Source organism: Echinops telfairi, unplaced genomic scaffold (assembly GCF_000313985.2).
Source record: "Echinops telfairi isolate 266 unplaced genomic scaffold, ASM31398v2 ScPeMD7_7469;HRSCAF=8507_1, whole genome shotgun sequence".
NCBI lineage: Eukaryota > Metazoa > Chordata > Mammalia > Afrosoricida > Tenrecidae > Echinops > Echinops telfairi.
Window position 1 is genome coordinate 107,311,806 of NW_022111373.1, and position 22,180 is coordinate 107,333,985.

At 41.1% G+C, this 22,180-nt stretch overlaps 1 protein-coding gene across 3 annotated transcripts in view; it reads right to left on the minus strand.

Moving 5' to 3' along the window:
• Nucleotides 1–22,180, minus strand: part of ZNF131 (zinc finger protein 131) — a 52,628-nt gene that overhangs the window by 24,159 nt on the left and 6,289 nt on the right. For all 3 annotated transcript variants that reach the window (XM_030888986.2, XM_045285339.1, XM_045285338.1), the window contains one exon: nucleotides 17,351–17,495. In XM_030888986.2, coding sequence (XP_030744846.1) covers nucleotides 17,351–17,495 — 145 coding nt within the window. The remainder of the gene's footprint in view (nucleotides 1–17,350; nucleotides 17,496–22,180) is intronic.

Sequence of the window (22,180 nt, forward strand, 5' to 3'; positions counted from 1 at the left end):
GGGGGGGGGGAGATTAGGGCACTGACCCACCCAAGGGGAGTGTATTGTTTGTCTCTCCACAGGGAAAGAGGGACCAGACTGAAATCCATTGTTCCGGAATGCAAATGCATGGAGAGGGGAGCCAGTGGAGGGGCCTGAGGGCTTGGCCCCCAAACCAGCTATGTAGACAACTGCTCCTCCCCCCAGAAGAATTTACTTTAGAGGACAGCACTGAAGTTGGGGCTAGGGGAGAGGGGCATGTATAATCAGAGCACACGGGTGCAAATGAATGGGGAGGAAGAGAGAGAGGAGCACATCCTGGCCCACCAGGCCTGGAGGACGACATACCCGCTCCGAACAGCCAATGCAGAGTAGACCATTTGGCTGATCCCACTATGAGGCACTATGCCCTTCGCTGACCCCATGGCCCTACGGGGGACAACACTGGAGACTCAGTGTCGGGATTGGCCCACACTGACCCTGCAACACCAAGGCAAAACACTAAAGGCGTGTGAGGCAGAGCAATGGGAGGAGCAGAGCGGGGGAGCTCCCAAGGGAGTGCAAAGGATAGACTCAGGGGCCAGAGCATGGCACCCCAACGGACTTGACTGGAGGACACGCCTAGAGGCCAAAAATCAGACCTTGATCCTATTTACAGGTTTTTCTTTTTTAAATTAAAAAACTTTTTTTCTTTTAAAAAAAATTAATTTATTATTTTATGGGTCATCGGTTCTTTTTTGTTGTCATCGTTGTGTTCTCTTGTCACTTTGTCTTGCTATGCCTTGTTTTTTAGGTGCGTATTATTATTTCTGCAGATCTATCTAGTTAAGAAAGGCTGGATGAACAGTCTGGAGGAGAAAACAACGGGATCTATGGTTCCAGGGGGACATGGGAGAGGGGGAGGCGGGGGTAAGGAGGTGGTATTGACCAACCCAGGGACAAGGGAGCAACAAGTGATCCAAAATTAGTGGCAAGGAGGGTGGGAGAGGCCTGAGAAGGGCAATGCAACCGAGAGAAATTACTGAAACCAAAATGAAGGCTGAGTATGATAGTGGGACAATAGGAAAGTAGAAGGAAATAGAGGAAAGAACTAGGAGACAAGAGTATTTATAGAGTGTGAGGAACAGAGGGATTTCTCTTAAGTTGTCTCCCCAAAATATGTACCAAACTTAGCTGCTTAAGAATGACTGTACAATAGGTGATCAGCGAAAGTAGGTCAGAGGTTATTCTCCTTAACATCAGCCATCTATAGTGGCTAGACTATTAGTCTGACTCACCCTAAATAAGACCCACTCCCTTCTGATAAGGAGAGTGGTGGTCTGTTTATTTGCAGGATATACCAGAGAGGGCAAACCTGCCCAAGGATGACCAAGGTTAGGTAGCCATTATCAGCTGTCTAGATCAAGCAGACACCACTGTTTATCCCATAACAAATGTGGGCACACCCCTAGGTCATCCCCTCCTATTGATTGTATTGCCTTTGTCACTATCCCTCCCTGTGACTTAGGTTATTGTCTGTTATCAGGGGACTTGCATGCCTCCCAGAATAGTAATTGTCTGCTTTATTGTATGAGACACCAGAATGATCAAACTTGTTCAAGAATGAAATGTATTGCCCCTTTCTGTGATGTACGACTCTGTAATCAGATCCCCCAAAAGTGATATGATGTGTGGTTAGCAATAAATAATAAGGCTCCCTGGTTCTCGAGAGGAGGGTGGCTGGGGAAGGTGGCTAAGGAGGACGAGGCAGTGGCTTCTCTGACGGCTAAGCCCCCTCCACGAGGACCATCAAGCAGGGGTGAGGTGAGCAATGCTACCATGAATTGCGTTTGACTCCATTAGTTGACTCCATCCTTTAGCTCTCATGCTCTCTATGACTTTATTATAATCTCTACTTATTATCGCTGTACAATTGCACCTACCGAATCTGTGATGTTTTGTGGGGTTCCCTCTTCCCTTTAACCCCACAATAGAGGTCTAAATACAGGCATGTACATATGTAGACATATTTATATAGGATGATGGGGAAATAGATCTCCATGCATATATTTATAGGTTTAGTATTAAGGAAGCAGATGGACATTGGACCTCCACTCAAGTACCCCCTCAATGCAAGAACACTTGTTCTATTAAATTGGCATTCCATGATGCACACCACCTTCCTGACATGATCGCTAAAGACAAATGTATGCATACGCAAATGTGAAGAAAGCTAATGGTGCTCAGCTATCAAAAGATATAGCATCTGGGGTCTTGAAGGCTTGCAGGTAAACAAGCAGCTATCTAGCTCACAAACAACAAAGCCCACATGGAAGAAGCACACCAGCCTGTGTGACCCACAAGGTGTCGAAGGGATCAGGTATCAGGCATCAAATAACAAAAAAAATCTTATCATTTTAAATAAGGGTGAGTGCAGAGTGGAGACCCAAAGCCCATGTGTAGGCAACTGGACACCCCCTTACTGAAGGGTCATGGGGAGGTGACGAGCCAGTTAGGTTGCAGGGTAGCAACGATGAAACATACAACTTTCCTCTACTTCTTAAATGCTCCCCCCCCCCACTATCGTGATCCCAATTCTACCCTACAAATCTGGCTAGACCAGAGGATGTACATTGGTACAGATAGGAACTGGCAACACAGAGAATCTAAGACAGATGACCCCTTCAGGACTAGTGCTGAGTGGCGATACCGGGAGGGTGGAGGGAAGGTGGGGTAGAAAGGAGGAACCGATTACAAGGATCTACATATAACCTCCCTGGGGGATGGACAACAGAAAAGTAGGTGAAGGGAGACGTCAAGATAGCGTTAAGATGGAGGGAGGAGCGGGGAGGGAGAGGAAAAATGAGGACCTAATGTCGGGGGTTTAAATGGAGAGAAAATGTTTTGAGAAATGATGTACAAATACGCTTTACACAATTGATGTGTGTATGGATTGGGATAACAGTTGTATGAGCCCCTAATAAAATGTTTAAAAAATAAAAAAAAAGATAGCGTTAAGATATAACAAAATAATAATAATGTATAAATTATCAAGGGTTCATGAGGGAAGGGAAGGGAAGGGGGAGGGAGGAGAGGAAATGAGGAGGTGATATTAAGGGCTCAAGTAGAAAGCAAATGTATTGAGAATGATGATGGCAACAAATGTACAAATGTGCTTGACACAATGGATTTATGCATGGATTGTGATAAGAATTGTACAAGTCCCAATAAAATGATTTTAAAAAAAGAAATGGACAAAACACAGATACACACATACCTATAGTTATTGTACCAATTTCTATAGTAGCAAAAAGATGGAAACAATAAAAAAACTCTTGGGTATACAAGAATGAATAAACAAACTGTATATTCATACAATGGAATATTATACATCCTTAAAAAAACAATGGCAGGTCTGTTAAAACACCTTAAGATGGACACAATTAAGAGAATATCATGCTTAGCAAAATCAGTCAATCTCATAAATATTTTATGACATTATTATAAAGGAAAATGAAAATGAAAAATGGGTTTTATACCAAAGGATAAGATTTTAAGGCCTATACCTTGGATGGGGCGAGAAGGGGGCAGAGAGAGGAAACTACAGAAAGACGGAAAAGTATCACAAATACAAGGGAGTTAATGGGACCCTGTTACTGATTTGATTTGATGAGGTGGGCCGTGCAACTACATGGAACAAGTTTTTCTTTGTATTATATTTACAAACAAAAAGGAAAAAATATATATTTAAAAGTAATAAAGCTAAAATTAGAGAGAAAGAAGGGTCACAGCTTTAAAAGCCCTTCAGGGAAAACAAAAAAACAAAACCCTTCAGATACCTCATCCATCAGATCAACACTGGCCTGAGTGGCTGTAAAAGGAGAAAAAGTAAAAGAGAAATGGACCTGGATTCTTGTGACATACAGGATCATGTCAAAAGCAGTGACTGCTTTACTCTATGCCCCTCTTATGTAGCCCTGTATCCTTTTGGCTGCTCACAAAATGAGAATAAAGCAAAGGCTTTCCTTACCCCCAGCCACCAAAAGAATCCTCACAACTGGACCAATATCATGAAAAACTACAAAAACCAAAGTTGTTAAAGATTTCATTTTACTTGTATCCACAATCAATTCCCAAGGCGGCAGCAATCAAGAAAATCAAACATATCAGGCATGTCTGCTGCCAAAGATCTCTTTAGAAAAGCAAAGAAGTCACTTTGAAAACTAAGGTATACCTGACCCAAGCTGTGGCCTTTTTAATTGCCTCATGTACATGGGAGAGTGTTATACTGTGAACAAGCAAATATATGTTAGAAGTTCAACCAAAATGCTCCTTGAAAGTGAGGAAGGCAAGACTTGTGTCACGTACTTTGGATATCTTAACAGGAGAGATTAGTACATCCCGCTGGTAGAGAGGAAGACCCTCAAATGACATAGACATGCCTACCAGGAAAGCACAGGGCTGGGCATTGTTTTTGTTCTGCTGCACGTAAGGCTGCTACAGTTGCAACTAACAACAACCATATACATGTACTGTTATTGGAGACTACTACAACAGCTTTGCTACAAATTAAACTGCCTCCCAAAAAAGGTATGTTCATGTCTTAACTGTGTACCTGTGAATGTGACCTTGTGTTTTATAGCTCAAATTCTGAGCACCAAATGGTGTAGCGTTCACATTGGGCTGGGATCTGCAGGGACAGCAGTTTGAAAGTTCTTTTCATGGAAAATGACCCAGTTTTCCATTCTATTCCCGTAAACAGTTACAGTCTTGGGAACTCACAGAGGCAGTTGTACCCTACGGTCATTAGGGGTCGACACTTGATGGCAATGAGTTTTTTGGTTGTTTTTTTTTTAAGTTTGCAGAAGGTTAACAATGAAGAAAGCCCAAAATCCATTTGTAGAATCACTTGTGATTAAACCTCAATTGAATTCTTTCTGATCATTAAATGTCAACAGTGTTGCCTTAAGGCAAAGTGCTTTGTAAAATGATTACCTTCACCCCTCAAGGTGTCCTTGGTTGAGCTCCCAGTACTGGAGTCACATAGTCATGCCTTATTAGTTATGCCTTGAGTGCCTTGATCAGAAGGCCCTGAATCAATCTTTTAAGCTCTTCTGTCTAGCAAAATGTACTCGTGGTCCCTTCTCATCTCTACAGTTCTGCCTACAACTGTGATGTACCAATCTGCTGGCAATCATGCTTCTATGAGTTTCCTTTGTCCTCCTAAAGTCTCAGATTCTCCGTAAATCCTTGGATGCCTTTACAACCTCATGCTAATGTTCTCCCTCAAGTGGATGAGGTGTCTTGTCTTTTCCTGTTGAAGACTTAATAAATGTGTCAGTACCTTAAAACATTTGAAAATAGAGTCTATGAAGATGTTATCAATTAACCAAAGTCACACTTGAAGAGGCAGGGTTCTAATCCAGCATGAGTGATCCATCCCATCAAGTTGATCTCAGCTCACAGGGATCCTATCCTATCTATATAGGGTTTTTGAGACTATAAATCTTTATGAGAGCAGACAGTCTTACTATTCTTTGGCAGAGTGGCTGGTGAGTCTGAATTGTCACCTTTTCAATTTGCACCCCAAAGTTTAACCACTATACCAAGACCTCCTCAAATATTGCTACAAAAAGATGTGATTCTTCTCTTACTTCCTGTTTATACAGAAACAGATTGGTCCTTGAATTTGGCCATTCCGGAAACGAACTCTCAGCTGCTCCTTGGGTAATAATGTTCAAGATAGAATGGGTAAGAGGTGCCAAAAACCAAACTGAAAAATCTGTTACACTACCCTAGCCATTCTAAAACATGACACTTTTCTTTCCCTTAACAGCAACTGTAACCTCCCTAGTTTGTACATTATCCAGCTAACAATTTGGTCAAAAGGGATTTAGCAGATGCAAAAAAACTTTCTGGTTCAGCAACCTGGGTTCTTTTCTTCCACTAACATGGTCTTTGATCACAGTAATAATGTTACTATGATTATTTGGTCAAGCACACTGCATTCCAGGTACATGTGCTGTGGCTCACACAAGGAAAGTGGGACACTGCTAGACTTCAATCCTCCACCAGATGGCTGTGGCGTTGATTTGATCATTCCCTTAACTTTATCAAAGAGCTTTGGAAACAGCAGGTGATAGCCAAGCCCCATACTTCCCATACAAAATACAAGATGTTTGTCCCTTTGCCTTTTCCACTGCTGAGACTCAGTCCATGGGGCAAACAAATGCCACTCAGCTGGGTATTCAGGTACTAGTAACCAACAGGACAGATCAAAGTGACCGCCCTCAGACAGTTCCTCCAAAAACAAGGACTGGACACAGCCATTCAAACTGAACTGGGAAAGGAGATCGTAAAGGCAACCTGTGTTCCCAACGAAGGTAGGTCCCAATTTGGCAACCCCCATTAATAACATTCTCATGCCAGAATGTCTAATATGGGATCAATGAATATGGCCTTTGTAACCACAGTCCCTTATATGATGCATTTTAAAGTCTGGCCTCTGTGCTTGTAGCTATAATCCCATTTTGGAAGGAGTTCTCTGTTATGTTAATGGCCACGATTAAAATGAGATAGTCTCCTCTTTACTGGAGGTATGACCCAACCCACCATTCTGTTTTCTTGGGGGTATAGTCTGTTTAAAGACAAAAACCACACCTATCAAAGCCATTCTTCTTTGTATAAAAGCTATCTCAGAAGCACAGAAGTCCAGGACCATCAGAAGAAAAGCCACCAGGGGAACGTATTGTGTTGCACCAGAAGCTACAACACAATGAGGGACAGAATAGAGAAGCCAGGTCAAGCTCAGAGGTTGAGGCAAGGAGGCCACGAAATCCAACAGAGGAGCAGCACTGAGACTCTGAGGCAGATTAGAGAGGCTGTCTAGAAGATTAAGTGATATATTTAAGCACATCCTGAAGTTTCCCTACAAAAGTTGTCCAATTAGAAAAGGTAGAACAAAATGTGTTTCCCAATGTGACCAATGAAATCACCTTTGCTCTCTCTGGAAGGCATTCAGGTCAGTCTAAAAGCAATGGCCAAGGTTCTTGCAGATGATAGCCATTCTAGTCCTCCTCCCCGTAGGCCAATGCAGTCTATGCAATCGTTAACACATCTTACTACACATCTCAATGCCTCAAGTTGTTAATAGTGGAAAAATCAATATATAAACTAAAGGAGAAAACTAATTGGCTTTCTACAGATCCTGATGGCTTAAGAGTATTTGTTCAGTTGGTTGAGTCTAGGCCATAGAGGAAGCACACCAACCTGTGTAATCATGGGGAGTCCACGGAATCAGTTAACAGGCATCAAAAGACCCCAAACAAACAAAAAAACATTGTTGAGAATGAGGCGGGTTGGAGCAGAGACCCAAAACACATGTGTAGACAATAGGTCATCCCCTCACAGAAGGGTCACAAGGAAGGGATGAGTCAACCAGCGCACAGCATAGCACTGATGAAACACATGATATTCCTCTGTTCTTTGAGGCTTCCTCACTCCCACTATCATGACCCCAGTCCTGCCTTTCACTTCTGGCTAGCCCAGAGCATGTACACTGGTACAGATAAGAGTTCGGGGCACATGGAATCCAGGTTAGATAAACCCCTCAGGAACAGAAATGGGAGTAGCGATACCAGGAGGGTAGGGGGAAAGGTAAAGGGGAAATGGGAGGAAGGGGAAAATGCAATGATCAACACATAACCACCCCCACAGGGGTTAAACCACAGAAATGTGGGTTAAGTGAGACAGCAGTCAGTGTAAGATATGAAAACAATAATTTATAATTTATCAAGGGGTCACGAAGGGCGGGGGTAGGGAAAAAAGAAGAGCTGATACTAAGGGCTCAAATAGAAAGTAAATTTTTAGAAAATAATGATGGATACAAATGTGCTTGACACATATGGATTGTGATAAAGAGTTGTACGAGCCCCCAATAAAATGATTTTTTTAAAATGATGGCAAATATGTACAAATATGCTTGATACAATTGATGTATGGAATGTTATAAGAGCAGTAAGAGTCCCCAATAAAATGATTTAAAATAACCAACTAACTAAATAAACCCCTTTGTCCTTTAAAAGAAAAAAGTGGCAGAAATGGCAAAAGCTTACAGTCTTAGAAACCTGATGGGGCAGTTAGTTCTACTCTGCCCTACAGAGTTGCTGAAAGTTGGAATCACTTTGAGGACACTGGGTTGGTTTTAATAAAAATGTCTCCAATGGGGAAAGTTCAGGCAGGTTTTGTTTGCCATTCAATATAAAAGATGTGTTTCCAAAGCTCAAGATTGTTCAACTGTTAAGACAAGCCCACTGTGAGCACAGCACACAGGTGGGTCACTCTGTGTAACCTAGTGGAACGAAGAGCAAGTAAAAGTGACATGAACATGAAGAACATTCTGCTTGCTAGGTTATAAAAGTATCACAGTCTTTTCTCTCCAACTCAAGGGTCTTACGTCTTCTAGCATCCATGAAACTGTGGTAAGCTAATTTATGAATTTGGAAATAAGATTTGAGAAGACACTTCAAAAAAAAACTTAACAGATGAGAGAAAACACATACACTCCACCCTGAAAAAATAGTCAGCATAATTGTCACCAGGGAACAAATAGCAAATTAACATCATAATCTACCCACACTGCCTATGAACCAGTGGAATACAATTCATATTAGAGAGTTTCCAAGAGTAAAGCTTATGGGAGCACACAACCTCATCTTTCTCCTGGGGAGCAGCTGGCTTGTTTATTAGGCCAACAGCGAGGTTAGCTGCCTAACAATCAATGCCACTAGGGCTCCTTATATACCCATTATACCAAAGGCAACCAAAGTCACTGTCATTAAATCAATTCTAACTCACAGCAATCCTACTAGCATGGCTAAAACGACAGAGTGATTACGCAAGCATTACCAAGGCTACTTTGGAAGTTTCTCGTAAAAAAATTAAATACACATCTACCACCTTCCTAGCCATTTACTGAAAGAAACTAAAACATACATAGGTCCACACGAAAACTTCCACATATGTATAGTCACTGTATTTGTAATAGCCAAAAAAAAACCCCCAACAACCCAGAAACAACCTAAATGTCTAGCAAAAGGTGATCAGATAAACATCTGTCATGAGGCTTCAAAAAGTCTGTGAAAAAATTCATCTCTTAATTCCATTCTTTCCCACAGAAACTTTTTAAAAATTAAAAAAAAACCCAACACTTTATTAGGCGCTCTTACAGATATTATTACAATCCATAGTTCCATTAGATCAAGCATAACTGTATAACTGCTGCCCTCATCATTTTCAATACATTTTTTACATAAATCATTTTATTGGAGGCTCGTATAATTCTTATCACAACCCATACCTACATCCATTGTGTCAATCACAGTTGTACATTTATTGCCATCATCATTCTCAAAACATTTTCTTTCTACTTAAGCCCTTAGTATCAGCTCCTCATTTCCCCCTCCCTCAGGAACCCTTGATTATTTATAAATTATTACAGTATTATTTTTCCACGTCTTACACTGTCCAGTGTCTCCCTTCACCGACTTTTCTGTTGTCCATCCCCCAGGGAAGAGGTTATATGTAGATCATTGTGATCAGTTCCCCCTTACCCTCCTGGTATAACTACTCTCATAAACCTGAGGGGTTTATCTGTCCTGGATTCCCTGTGTTTCCAGCTCCCCACAGAAACTTTCTGAAGCCCCTGCACCTCTATACCAGAGAATACTACCCAGCAAATAAAGGATATTTTATTTGCTACATTTAGCAAGATAGCTGAATTCCAAAGTGATTATGACTAGTGATGGTAAAAATTAGACATGTACATAACATATGATTAACAACTATGTAAATTTCCAGAAAATGTATTTTACAGAGACTCAAGGTCAGTAGCTGCCAGGAGATGAGAGAGAAAAGATTACAACAGGGCTTAAGGAAACTCAGGGGAGTGGTGGATCTGTTCATTATCTTCATCATGGTGATGGCTATACCAGTCTATTTATACAGGTGTACTAAAACTTACCAAATTGAACACTTTAAAAATGCACAACTTACTGTCCATAAGATTTACCTCCTAAAACTTCTTTAAAATCGTTGTATAGCCTCATGCTGCCATCTACCCACTGTTGTGTGCTGCTGGGTCGTTTCTGACTCACAGAGCCCCCACAACACACAGCAGACGGGGCTTCCGAGGCTGTAATCTTTAAGGGAGAAGAGCTCCAGCTCTTTCTCCTGCAAAGCAGAGCAGCTGATTGGTTCAAAATGCCAACCTCTTGGTAGCAGCTAACCTCTTGGCCGTGACACACAGGAGCCCCCAGACTCATTAGAATGCTTACTAAAGGAGCTGGCAAAGTCAGCCTACAAGCTGTATTTTATAACACTAATAACAAAATTAAGTGAACCACACAAGTTGGCAGGGGAAAGGGGAGGGCTTTCCAGGGGATGTTTACATTATGCTATAGTCTATTAAGAGTGCAACAGCACTATAAAAACCTTTGAAACACTTTGAGAATTACCAAAATATGACAGATACGAAGTTAGTGATTCACAATAAAGCACAATAGAATGAGCTATGTCCATAATTAAAGAGCACACAAAGTAATATTACTCAGCCATAAAGAGGAATGAAGTCTGATGCTTGTCACAATAATGAACTCTAAAAACATCATGCTGAGCAAACTATGCTAGACACAGGAGGACAAACACTGAAAGGCACCAAGTTAATGAAAAAAGCAACTATCTAGAAACCAAAAGTGTGGAAGAAGGACTAGATGAAATTAGCAGCTACAGTCTTTACATTCATAATCACAGGGTTTGGAAGGCTGACCCTGATGGGGGGAGGTTCTCAGTTACGAGATAGAAATGATTCCCTTTATACAGACTACAAATCATCCTTACTCTAGCCCCCCATAAAGGTGCTACCATAAAAATGTCTCCTGCTTGCAGCTGGCTGCTATGTGTGTGGAGGTGTCCTTAAGAGTCATCAGCTTCTATTGTCCATCCAGCCCAAAGTGCAGCCAACTCCCTTCTGATACTAATCATAGAGCGTTCACCTGGAGGGAGCTCAGGAACATCCAAGGTTAAGCAGCCAATTTAACTCTAGTACCAGCCCACCCTATTACGTATGTGCTTCTAGTCAATAGCTGCTCAGGCTTGCAAGTCCAATGATTGTATAAACCTGGTGGAAAATACATTTGCTCTCTCTTGACCCTGACTTCAAGAAAAATGAGCATATTGTCCCTGTTGTCTGTTGTGTTTTTCTTCTACAATTGCACATGCCGCTCCTAAGGACCTTTCAGTTTGTGGGGCTGGAACGCACACAAAATTAATTAACTAATGGTTACCAGGAAGGGAGTGAGTGAGTGTTTGCGAAGAGCTGTGTAGGTATGTTAACAGTAGTGGAACTGCTTGGAAAATGAGAGCTAATATGGTCATACAACTTGACAAATGGACTCAGTGTCATTGACGGGTAAACCACAAGAGAAAAGCAACAACAAACTCATTGCCTTGCCAGTTACAACATGGAGAAGATAATAAAGTGTACTATAGAACTTGAGAAAATGTTTTTCGTGGTTTGAAAGTGTATTACAATAGAAAAAGATCCTGTTAATCAAGCATTGTGTAGGGAAGTTTGGAATCAGAATTGAATGGCAAGGGAAGAGATTTAGAAGTAAAGGAAACTGGAGAAATCAAGCAGATGGATGGTCCAATGTACATTTTTACATGGGAACTTTTGAAAACCTTTTAAATGTCAGCTAAAAATTAAAAGCACACAGCCTCTGCCTCAAAAATATCTTATTCTTAAAAAAAAGAAAAGAAAAACTTATTCTATAGGGACGACATGGTAACAAAAATACAAACTAATTTGAAAACCAGAATTGACACATTTTATTCTTTAAAAGGTTTGCTTGCGAGGGGACCGGAGAGGGAGAGGCAAAAATGAGGCGCTGATATTAAGGGCTCAAGGAGAAAGCAAATTTATTGAGAATGATGATGGCAACAAATGTACAAATGTGCTTGACACAATGGATGGATGGACTGTGATAAGAATTGTACGGGCCCCCAATAAAATAAATTTTTAAAAAAGTTTGCTTGCAGTAAAAACATTGTCACATAATGAAATAGATGCTAATACACAGAAGGAAAAATAAATTTAGTCAGTATAAACTGCCCCTGTGGAATCCCACATATTGGACTACCTAAACAAAAATTTCACATCAGCCATTAAAAGTAAAAACATACTGTCTACACGGCTCACACTATAGTGTATAGTGGTTTTCCACCAAAACCAGGCCAAAGACTCTTGGATTCAAAACACAAATAAGCTGAAAATAGAAAGATGAAAAAAGAGAAATGACACTAGGAGTAGATAAACAAAAAAAATGAGTATGTAGCCATTCTTAAACACACATTGAAGTAGCTATACAAATACAGGACAAAATATTACTTCAAACCAAAAACTGTTACTAGAACCTATACACCAATGTTTACAGGTGCACTTTTCACAACAGCCAAAGAAATGGAAACAACAAATTTCCATACAAAGATGAATGATAAACAAATCTGATATATACACATCATGGGATATTATCCCACCAGAGTAAAATGAGGTCCTAAATGTGTCACAACACAGATGAAAACACTGAAATAAGTCAGACACATCTTTACCAAACAAAAATGTCAAAATGTGAAGCTGTTTTGACACAGCCATCTACATAAATACACGCATGAAGGTGATGTTTCCACCTCTGGGGCTCTTCCTTCAACACTATGTCAGGATGGAAAAAACACCAAAAGGAGTGAATTAACATTCAATTACTTCACTCTTGAACATAACACATGAACCAATGGACCTAAGGGAAATCCAAGCTGTTCTGAAGGCATCAACCAGAAACAAAGCTCCACAAATTGATGGGAAATTGAAATGTCTCAACAAGCTGATGAGGCACGGAAAGCATCCACTCATTCTATGCCAAGAACATTTGGAAGACAGCTACCTGGTCAACTGAATGGAAGAGATCCCTATTTGTACCCATTCCAAAGAATAGCAGACTATGGAACCGTATCAGTGATATTACACGCAAGTAAAACTTTACTGCAGATCATTCAAAAATGGTGACAACAGTACAATCGGCCAGATTCAGAAGGACTTGGGACAAGGATATCACTGCTGATGTCAGAGGAACCTTGGCTCAAAATAAAAATACAGAAAGATGTGTGCTTGTGTTTTATTGACTAAAAAGGCACTGGGGACCATAATAAACTATGGATAACCATAAAAAGAATGAGAATCCCAGAACACATTAATGTGCTCATACAGAAGCTACACATGGATCAGGAGGCAGTTGTGGGACCAGAACAAGGAAATACTGATCCCATGGTTCAAAATCAGAAAAGGTTTGTGACAGAGCTGTATCTTCAGCATCCTTACTCAATCTGAATGTTGAAAAAACCATCAGAGAATCTGGATTATATGAAAAAGTGTGGCAAACACTCAATATGTAGAAGGCTACAAAGGACAGTGGGAGCCCCAAAGCCATGTGCAGAGCATATAGTCAGACTGAGCCACTGGCAGAACCACTGTAGCCATAGGCAAGAGTCTTAAACAGCCTTATGATCAGGCAGAAACCACTGCCATCTTGAATATGCTGACTCAAACTCAATACTTGGCCAGATGACCTCCCTATACACCAGACCTGAATTGATTCTGGGTGCAAGTATCTCTTACTTGTTCCATGACAGAAATTTCTTCCCTGGCTTTTTGAATGTTGATGGGGGCCTTTTCTTGACTACTCATTACTGGTATTTTGGTCTTCATATATTATTATTATTTTATCCTTGCCACCTTATTTCGATTTTCGTTTTTATTGTTTCTGTTGGTTGTCCCAGTTTGTGATGCACAGCAGTGGATGCATAGTGATAATAACTGGAGATGCAGGGGTTGGGAGGCAAAGGGGATTTCAGGAATAAAAAATGGAGGGAAGTAGGAGGGAACACTAGAACTGACACTGCACAACTAATTTTAAAGGCGATTTAACCAGGGTTAAATCAGGTTTAGACCAGGTTGGTCTAAAATTGATATGGTAATGATCGCACAATTCTCCTTGATACGATTGAACAGTTGAACTATTGAATTGTATGACATGTGCATTATGTGCTAATAAAGCTGTTATTAAAAAGAGTGTGGCACCATGATTGGGGAAGGCTTTTTAACAGCTTTCACTATGCAGATGACACCACCTTGCTTGCAAAGTGAGGAGGATTTGAGGCACTTGATGAAGACCAAAGATTGCAGCCTTTAGTATGGATTACAACTCAATGTAAAGACCAAAATCCTCACAACTGGACCAATAAACATCATGATGGAAAAAAGATCGAAGTTTGTCAAGCATTTTGTCTTACTTGGATCCACTGTCAATACTCATGAAAGCAGTCAAGAGATCAAAGGGCGGATTGCACTAGGTAAATCTGCTGTACAAGACCCTCTTTACAGTGCTGAAAAGGATGTTACTTTGAAGTGCACCTGACCCAAACCATGGTATTTTTAATTGCCTCATATGCATGGGAAAGTTGAGCTCTAAATAAAGAAGATCAAAGAAGAATCAATGTATTTGGATTTTGATGATGGCAACGAATATCGAAAATATTTTGTCTTGGACAAATTTTGTCTTGGTCAAATTATAGTCACAATGTTTCTTAGAAGCAAGGATGGGAAAACTTCTTCTCATGTACTTTGGACATGTTGTCAAGAGAGACCAGTCCCTGGAAAAAGACTTCACGTAATGTTTGGTAAAACAGAAGGGCAGAGAAAAAGAGGATGCTCAGAGCTGAACTGGCACAGTGGCTACAACAATGGGCTCAAAACCAGGAACAGGGTCATTGTGAGTCCGAACTGACTCAACGGCACCTAACAACTAGATGGCAGTCTTGGCATCTTCAAGAGATTCAGTTCCTGCTCCTTTGAAAGTCTTTGAAGTGTGGGAATAAGAAGAAGTCTGGAGGGACTAAAAGATTATGGCTGTAGAACATATAAGGTTTCTCAAAAGAAATTCTTGTAGGACACCCTTGCTGCCCTCAAAGAACCAATAAATGCACTGCTGTAATGAAAAAAAACCAAACAAGAAACGCCTTGGTGCAACTTTCCTGGCCTTTGCCACCAAAGCAGCTTTCCATTTTCTGAAAACAACTTCCCAATAAAACCCCTGTGATCACCGCGTATCTTTTGATAATCGATTAAGAATGCCATTTTGGGTTCCCCACAAAGAGTCACCATGACCTCTGTCTTGAATTCCTATTTAGCAAACTATGAAGAAAGATCTGAGAGGTCACTCACTCACTAAGTTAATTAATTCTGACTTATCGCGACTAGTAGACAAGGTAGAACTACCAGTGTACCCCACACACACCCAGTGGCTGGTGGTTTCAAACTGCTGACCTCAAGGTTAGCAGCCCAACCCATAAGCCACTATGACACCAGGGTTCCTTGATCTGGGAGACACAAGGATCAAATAAAAGTGTATGTGGGGGTAAAAAAAGTAAATGTTAATTTGTATTATTAGAGTATCATAGTATCATAAGCAGCCAATATGTAATATTGTAGCCCTTAAAGGAACTCTTCAAAGTACATTGTATGCCTACTTGGCTCAGGAAGCAATTCAACATGTTACTATATTTACACTGTTGGTTGCAAACACTGATGGTTGCAATCACTGTTTAGAACCTGCAAAAGGCTCTAAATCAGCCTGCCTGGGCAAATAAGGATACTCAGCCATTCTTATTTTTATTTCACAAGGATGATATACACATAAACTCAAAATGTCTCCCAAACCCAACTTAAGCCAGCTTACAGAATGACCTACTATTCAGTGAATGTCCTACTATTCAGCAACTTTTTCCTTAAGACAGGAGCTCGGGGGTATAGTGGTTACGCATTGAGCTACAATACGCCTGGTGTGCAGCTCCTCAGGAGAAAGACTGGGCTTTCTACTCCGGTAAACAGTTACACTCTCGGAAACACACAGGGGTCACTATGAGTCAGCACTGACTCCATGGCAGTGAGTTTGTTTTTTGGAGATTTTTCCCCTTAAATACCCACTCCTTATCATGAGCAGCAAAGAGATAACCCATTTTTTCCCAAAAGATTCTCATTCAAAATTTAATCACAACACTTATAAGGATTTATCCACAAAATATTTCCCTTCATCATCGGTTCAAACCCACCAGCTACTCATAAGAAGAAAAGGTAGGGCTTTCTATTCCCATAAAGAGTTACAGTCTCAGAAACTCAAAGGCAGTTCTACCCAGTCCAACAGGGTAGCTATGAGTTGGCATCGACTCAACGGCAATGAGTAGTAGTAGTAGTAGAATCACCTCCATATGCAGATGGGACATTTCTATCAGGCATATTTCCATGGCAAACCATTATTTCTCTACAGGAGAGCACTATTTAGTCTTAATTAGCATTCATGGATGGATGTATCCATTCATAAGTTTACTGAACACCTGTGTACCAGGGATTTGCTCACTGCCACCAAGTCCATGCCAACTCACAGCAACCCTACAGGATAGGCTAGAACTTGCCCTGTACGTTTCTGAGACTGTAAATGTTTATGGGAATAGAAAGCCCTGCCCTTCTTCCAAGGAGTTGCTGGTGATTTCAATCAGGTCACAGTCTGATGGTGCCTCCTTGTGGGTGAGGTTTTCTCATAAGGAGTGTTCTGGGAAGCTCCTCTCCACACACCCTTCACCTTCCTGGTGGCTGACCCTGAATGCTGCCAGAGCCACCACTAATAGATCCACATGACTGACACTAATAGATCCACATGACTGACTTTGCATCCACTAGCCTGTGATCTTCCTGCATTCTGCATCATTGTGTGAGTGCCTGAGTCTGAAGAGAGATTAGTATTGGACTCATGGACTCGGGAGTGGGCTGGGATGTTCTTATATACAATTACTTTTTGATAGAAAGTTCTTTCTTACACATGCGTGTCACTAGATTTGTTTCTCTAGTCCAGCATTTCTCAACCTGTGGGTTGCTACTCCTTTGGGGATCGAATGACCCATTCACAGGGGTCACCCGATTCATAACAGTAGCAAAATTACATGAAGTAGCAATGAAAATAATTTTATGGTTGGGGGTCACCACAACATGAGGAACTTCATGAAAGGGTCACAGAATTAGGAAGGTTGAGAACCACTACTCTAGTCAATCTGGCTTCACACATAAAGTTTTTACAGAAGAAAAAGAAAGCAACTACAAATGAAAGAATAAACAATACCCAGAAGGATTTTATAGATTCTTCAATATTCTTTGTTCCAAAATGTCAGCTCTTCATGGCATGGCGAAAATGACTGAAGGTAGTTGCATTTCACTAAAAGAGTAAGGAATCACCTGACTTCCAGGGCTTTGATGGCTTCTAGCATTTGTAGAAACTCTGCTGCTTTCCAGACATCATTGGCTTCTTCTTCTCCTTGGATCATTAACTTTGCTGTATATGTGAACTCAATTAAATGACGAAAGGCCATTTTACTAACACCTGTAAAGAAAATAAGTCTTAACATGTATCTACACCAATTGAAACCTTGTAACATTTAGCAAAGGAAAAAAGAAAAAGTATGCTCAGTGCTAGGAACATAATTAAAGTTTGTCATCTTTTATTTTTCAAGATTATTTCCTGGCAGAATTCTCAGCAAGAGTGCAGTAACATCATAGCTAGTTGAGGACTAGCAAACTACTCTGCAGCCTTTTAAAATGGCTCTTCCAGAACTGTAAAATCTACTACTCAAATATAGTCTCGGATTACCCAATAAGCAAGGTTAAGTACAGGCTTACTTGTCCTTACTAATTAAGTCAATTTTCCCCACATGCAAGTCTGCTTCTAGGTACGGTGGCATGTCTCCCTCCCAGCCCCACAGGTACTTTCCTACAGAATCAACACTTTTTCAAATTGACAATCCCCGACAGGGATGGACTACTCGGTAACCACAGTAAGTGCTTGTGCTTACTTATTAATCAAAGCTGTGGTGAAACCCATGTGAAATTGCTCACTACAGAGTAAGTAAATAAAGCACAAGTGAGCCCATGCTTACCGTGCTAAGGGTAATCTGTTGCCCTTATTCAGATATATTTGTGGCTTAACATGAGTGTAAGCCACCATTAGATTTAAGCTGAGCTAAATCTTCGATGAGCTTAGTAAATCAAGCTCTGTATCTCCCTGCCATGATTTCAAGGCCCCTTCACGTTATGTTGCTAAGATTTCCAGTGGCTAATCCCCCTGAAGTGGGCAGTCTATTCCTTCTTCCGAGCACAAAATGTTATGTACCAGTATTTTCCTTCACAAATTTTACATTATAAAAAAAAAACAAAAAAACACCCAAAACGTTACATCAAAACCTAGGCTTTCTTTTTTTCCTTAATCGTTTTATTGGGAGCTCTTTCAGCTCTTATCACAACCCATGTCAAGCACTTTAGTACATGTTTCCATCATCATTTTCAAAACATTTTTTTCCTACTTGAGCCCTTGGTGTCAGCTCACTTCCCCCTCCCCCACCCTCCCTCCATCCCTCCCTCATGAACCCTTGATAACTTATAAAAACCTAGACTTTCTAATAGCTTCTTGCCTTTATTAACCCTTTTCCTCCTTTCTAAGTGCTGAGTTACTCTACCTATGGTTGTACAACTCCCAACTCGAATGCCATCTCTTCACAGAAACCTTTACTACTTACTCCTGACAGAGTTCTGTACTGGTCCTGACAGTTACAATGCATGGCCATACCTTGACTAAACTACTTGAAGATGATTTTGTCACAGTACGCTCACCTCACAGTACTCAACACTGTGCATCCTTAAAAGCAGGTCCACAAGTAGGAATAAATGTGTGAATTCCTTTTCTAAAAGAAGTGCACAATACACGTTTATAAGTGAGTCTCTAAGGAAAATATTTATATGAATACCTTGAGTCTTCACCCCGACAGCAATGCTCAGAAAGAAGCAAAAAGCAATAGCACTTGTAAATATCTGTACTCTTCAGAAATGCCAACTGATAGAAAAGTCCTACGTACAAAATGTGTAAACATGTACTTGGATGTTTTGTCCTCAAAACTGGGGGATGCAATGATTGAACACAATGGTGGTGGTGCAGCCAGTGGAGAAAAACACAGGTACACCCTGATCTGTGATTTTAGGAGGGAGAGGGATAAAAGTGGCTCAGATCAGGCAGTTGTGTATTCAGAACAAAGGAATGAATCTACGTGGTGTAATTCCATGTCACACAGCAGAGCTGGAATCTAGATAAGAGTCAAAGTCTACATTTTAATAAGATGAATATTCTCAATAGGGGATCAAACTGGAATTGACCAGTTCAAAGACCTGGCTGGGATGTATTTGGCTTTAAAGACCATTTGTCATTGAAGCCAAGGGTGAACCTGTGGTTCTAATGAAGGTAACATACGAGGGACCCAGAACAGTGAGACCTAGCTCAGCTTAAATCTAATGACAGCTTCCACTCACACACTCTTCATTTAGGCACACAGCACTGTCTTTCACAAAATATGGTAAGGCAGTGAGTCTCAATACTGGCTTCATAGTGGAATCCTACACTAGAGCAATGCTGCCCTAGGAATCCTTTGAGGATCTTGTAAAATTAGATTCTGATTCGGTAGGGCTGGGATAGGCTATGCCTGAGAGCCTGCATTCCAAACTGATCCTTGAATCACACCCTTGAATAACAGGGCTCCAGGTAAATCTGCACCAGACTTGAGTACTGAAAAGAAAAGATGTTACTTTGAGGACTAAGATTTGTCTGACCCAAGCCATAGCATTCTCCATTGTCTCACAATGTCTCACAATGGAAGTTGGACAATGAATAAGGAAGACCAAAGAAGAATGATGCATTTGAATTGTGGTGCTGGAAAAGAATATTGAAATTACCATGGACTACTAAAAGCATTAACAAATTTGTCTTGGAAGAAGTAAGGCCATGGTGCTCCTTAGAGGCAAGGAGGGCAAGACTTCATCTTACATACTTTGGTCATACTATCGGAAGAAATTAGTCCTTGGAGAAGGACATCATGCTTATTAAAGTGGAGAAGCAGCAAAAAAGACAAAGGCCCTCAAGGAGATGGATTGACACTGTGGCTGCCAACAATGGGCTCGGGCATAGGAAAAGACTGCAAGGATGGTGCAGGACCATGCAGTGTTTCGTTCGCTTGTGCATAGGGTTGTTATGGGTCAGAACCGACTTGATGGAACCTAACAACAGGGTGATGACCCAAAGTTTGGAGGTTCTCATCCACTCACCAGCACAGTCTGATAATCTACTTCCCAAACCTCAGCCACTGGGGGGAAAAAAACCCTATGGAGCACTGCTAACAAGAGTCAGGAGTTGACTCCTCAGCGATTGGTTTAGGGAATTCATAGGTAGCAAGCCCTAGATCTCACTTTACAAAGACTGACTTAACCATCAGGAGATACAGCCTATACTAAGCAGCTAAGGATAATAACCACTGCGACAACTCATTACCCGTATTTTACAGATTGGGTCACTTCTGATGAAAACCAAGAAAGCATATCCCACTCACTAGCCCTCATAAATTAAAACTAAAAAGCGTGCATAGAATACAGAAAGGACTTTCATAAGGACTCTGAAAAGTTCATAAAAGCAAGCACAGTGGGGAGAGGAAAACCCTGGCCTTTTTTCCAGGGCTTCAAATCAGTTCAGTCCAGGTTGACCTCCTGCTGACAATTTGTCTTTTGCCCGACATACTGACACAGAATCTCTATTTTAACATAAGAATCACCTGGAGAGCTTGTTAAGCAGTAGGTTTTAACCCAGGGTCCTCCAGTGTAGGAAAGAAAATTCTCAGCTGGGGCCAGGCTGAATGAGCCCCTGCTTTTCCGTTCCTTTCAGCTCTGCCTTAAGGCAAGTCCCAGTGCTCAAACTGTACACTTGTGGCTGCATGACCCTGTGTAGCCACCTACACCCTGAGAAAACCCTCTCTGACAGAACCCAAAACCATCAAGTCAATCCCAACTCACAGCAAACCTACAGAACAGGGTAGTATTGCTCCTCAGAGCACGCAGACTGTAAACACTGGCTAATGGGCTTCACCTGCAAACTTTGAGACTTGCAATCCAATGCTTAACACACCATGCCACCAATTCTCTGACAGAAGAACTAGGGGAAAAGACGAATGTCTGAGAAACCTCTCCTGCTGTTTCATCCACTTAGGTACCATTGCAGAAAATGCACAACCACAAAAAAATCAAAACTACCTGATAGGTCAGGGTAGACATGCCCTTGGATTTCCGAGACTCTAACTTTTTACCAGAGTAGAAAGTATCACCTTTCTCCAGTACAGGACCAAAGCAGCACAGCACTGTGGCATCCTCTAGCACCCAAGGCCCTGAAAGCAAAACCAACCAGCACTGGAGCCACAAGCCACACAAGGCAGCCTGTGACTACACAGAGCCCTGCTTGCTAAATTAACCAAACCGCATTCTCCAGAGGATTTTAACAGCACCCAAAGACCCTTAAAATTCAAAATACTCATGTAAACTCTCAAAGCTACTTAGCATATTTTACAGATTTAAACAAACTGTAGAGAAAAAGAAGCCAACATGCTCATGGTCACATAACTGACAAACCCTTAAAAAAACATGACAAAAACTCAAGCTCTCTACTGGTGGGTGTCTTCTGGATTGTACAGTAATCCCAACATTTTAAGACAGACACTTCGCCAAAATGGTATTTAAATGAGTCTGGAGAACAGAGAAGTCAGACAGGGCAAGATATGTCAAAACAATAATTTATAAATTATCAAGGTTCATGAGGGAGAGGAGAGCCGGGACCTGATGTCAGGGGCTTAAGTAGAGGGCAAATGTTTTGAGAATGATGAGGGCAATGAATGTACAAATGTGCTTTACACAATTGATGTATGTATGGATTGAGATAAGAGTTGTATGAACCCCTAATAAAACTATTAAAAAAAAGGAAGCATAAATATTGATATACAGTGAACCCTCGCCAATTCGCGCTTCGACTTCCGCGGCTTCACTCTATCGCGGTTTTTGCGTAACAGCGCCCACTGTCTACACCTGCTCCTTCAGAGGAAAAAGACGGCGACCCACCTATAGAGTACATCCCTTAAGTCATTTCATAGGCTATTGATTACAGTATTTGTAAGAACTATGTATAATAATACTGTATGTGAAATATGTAAT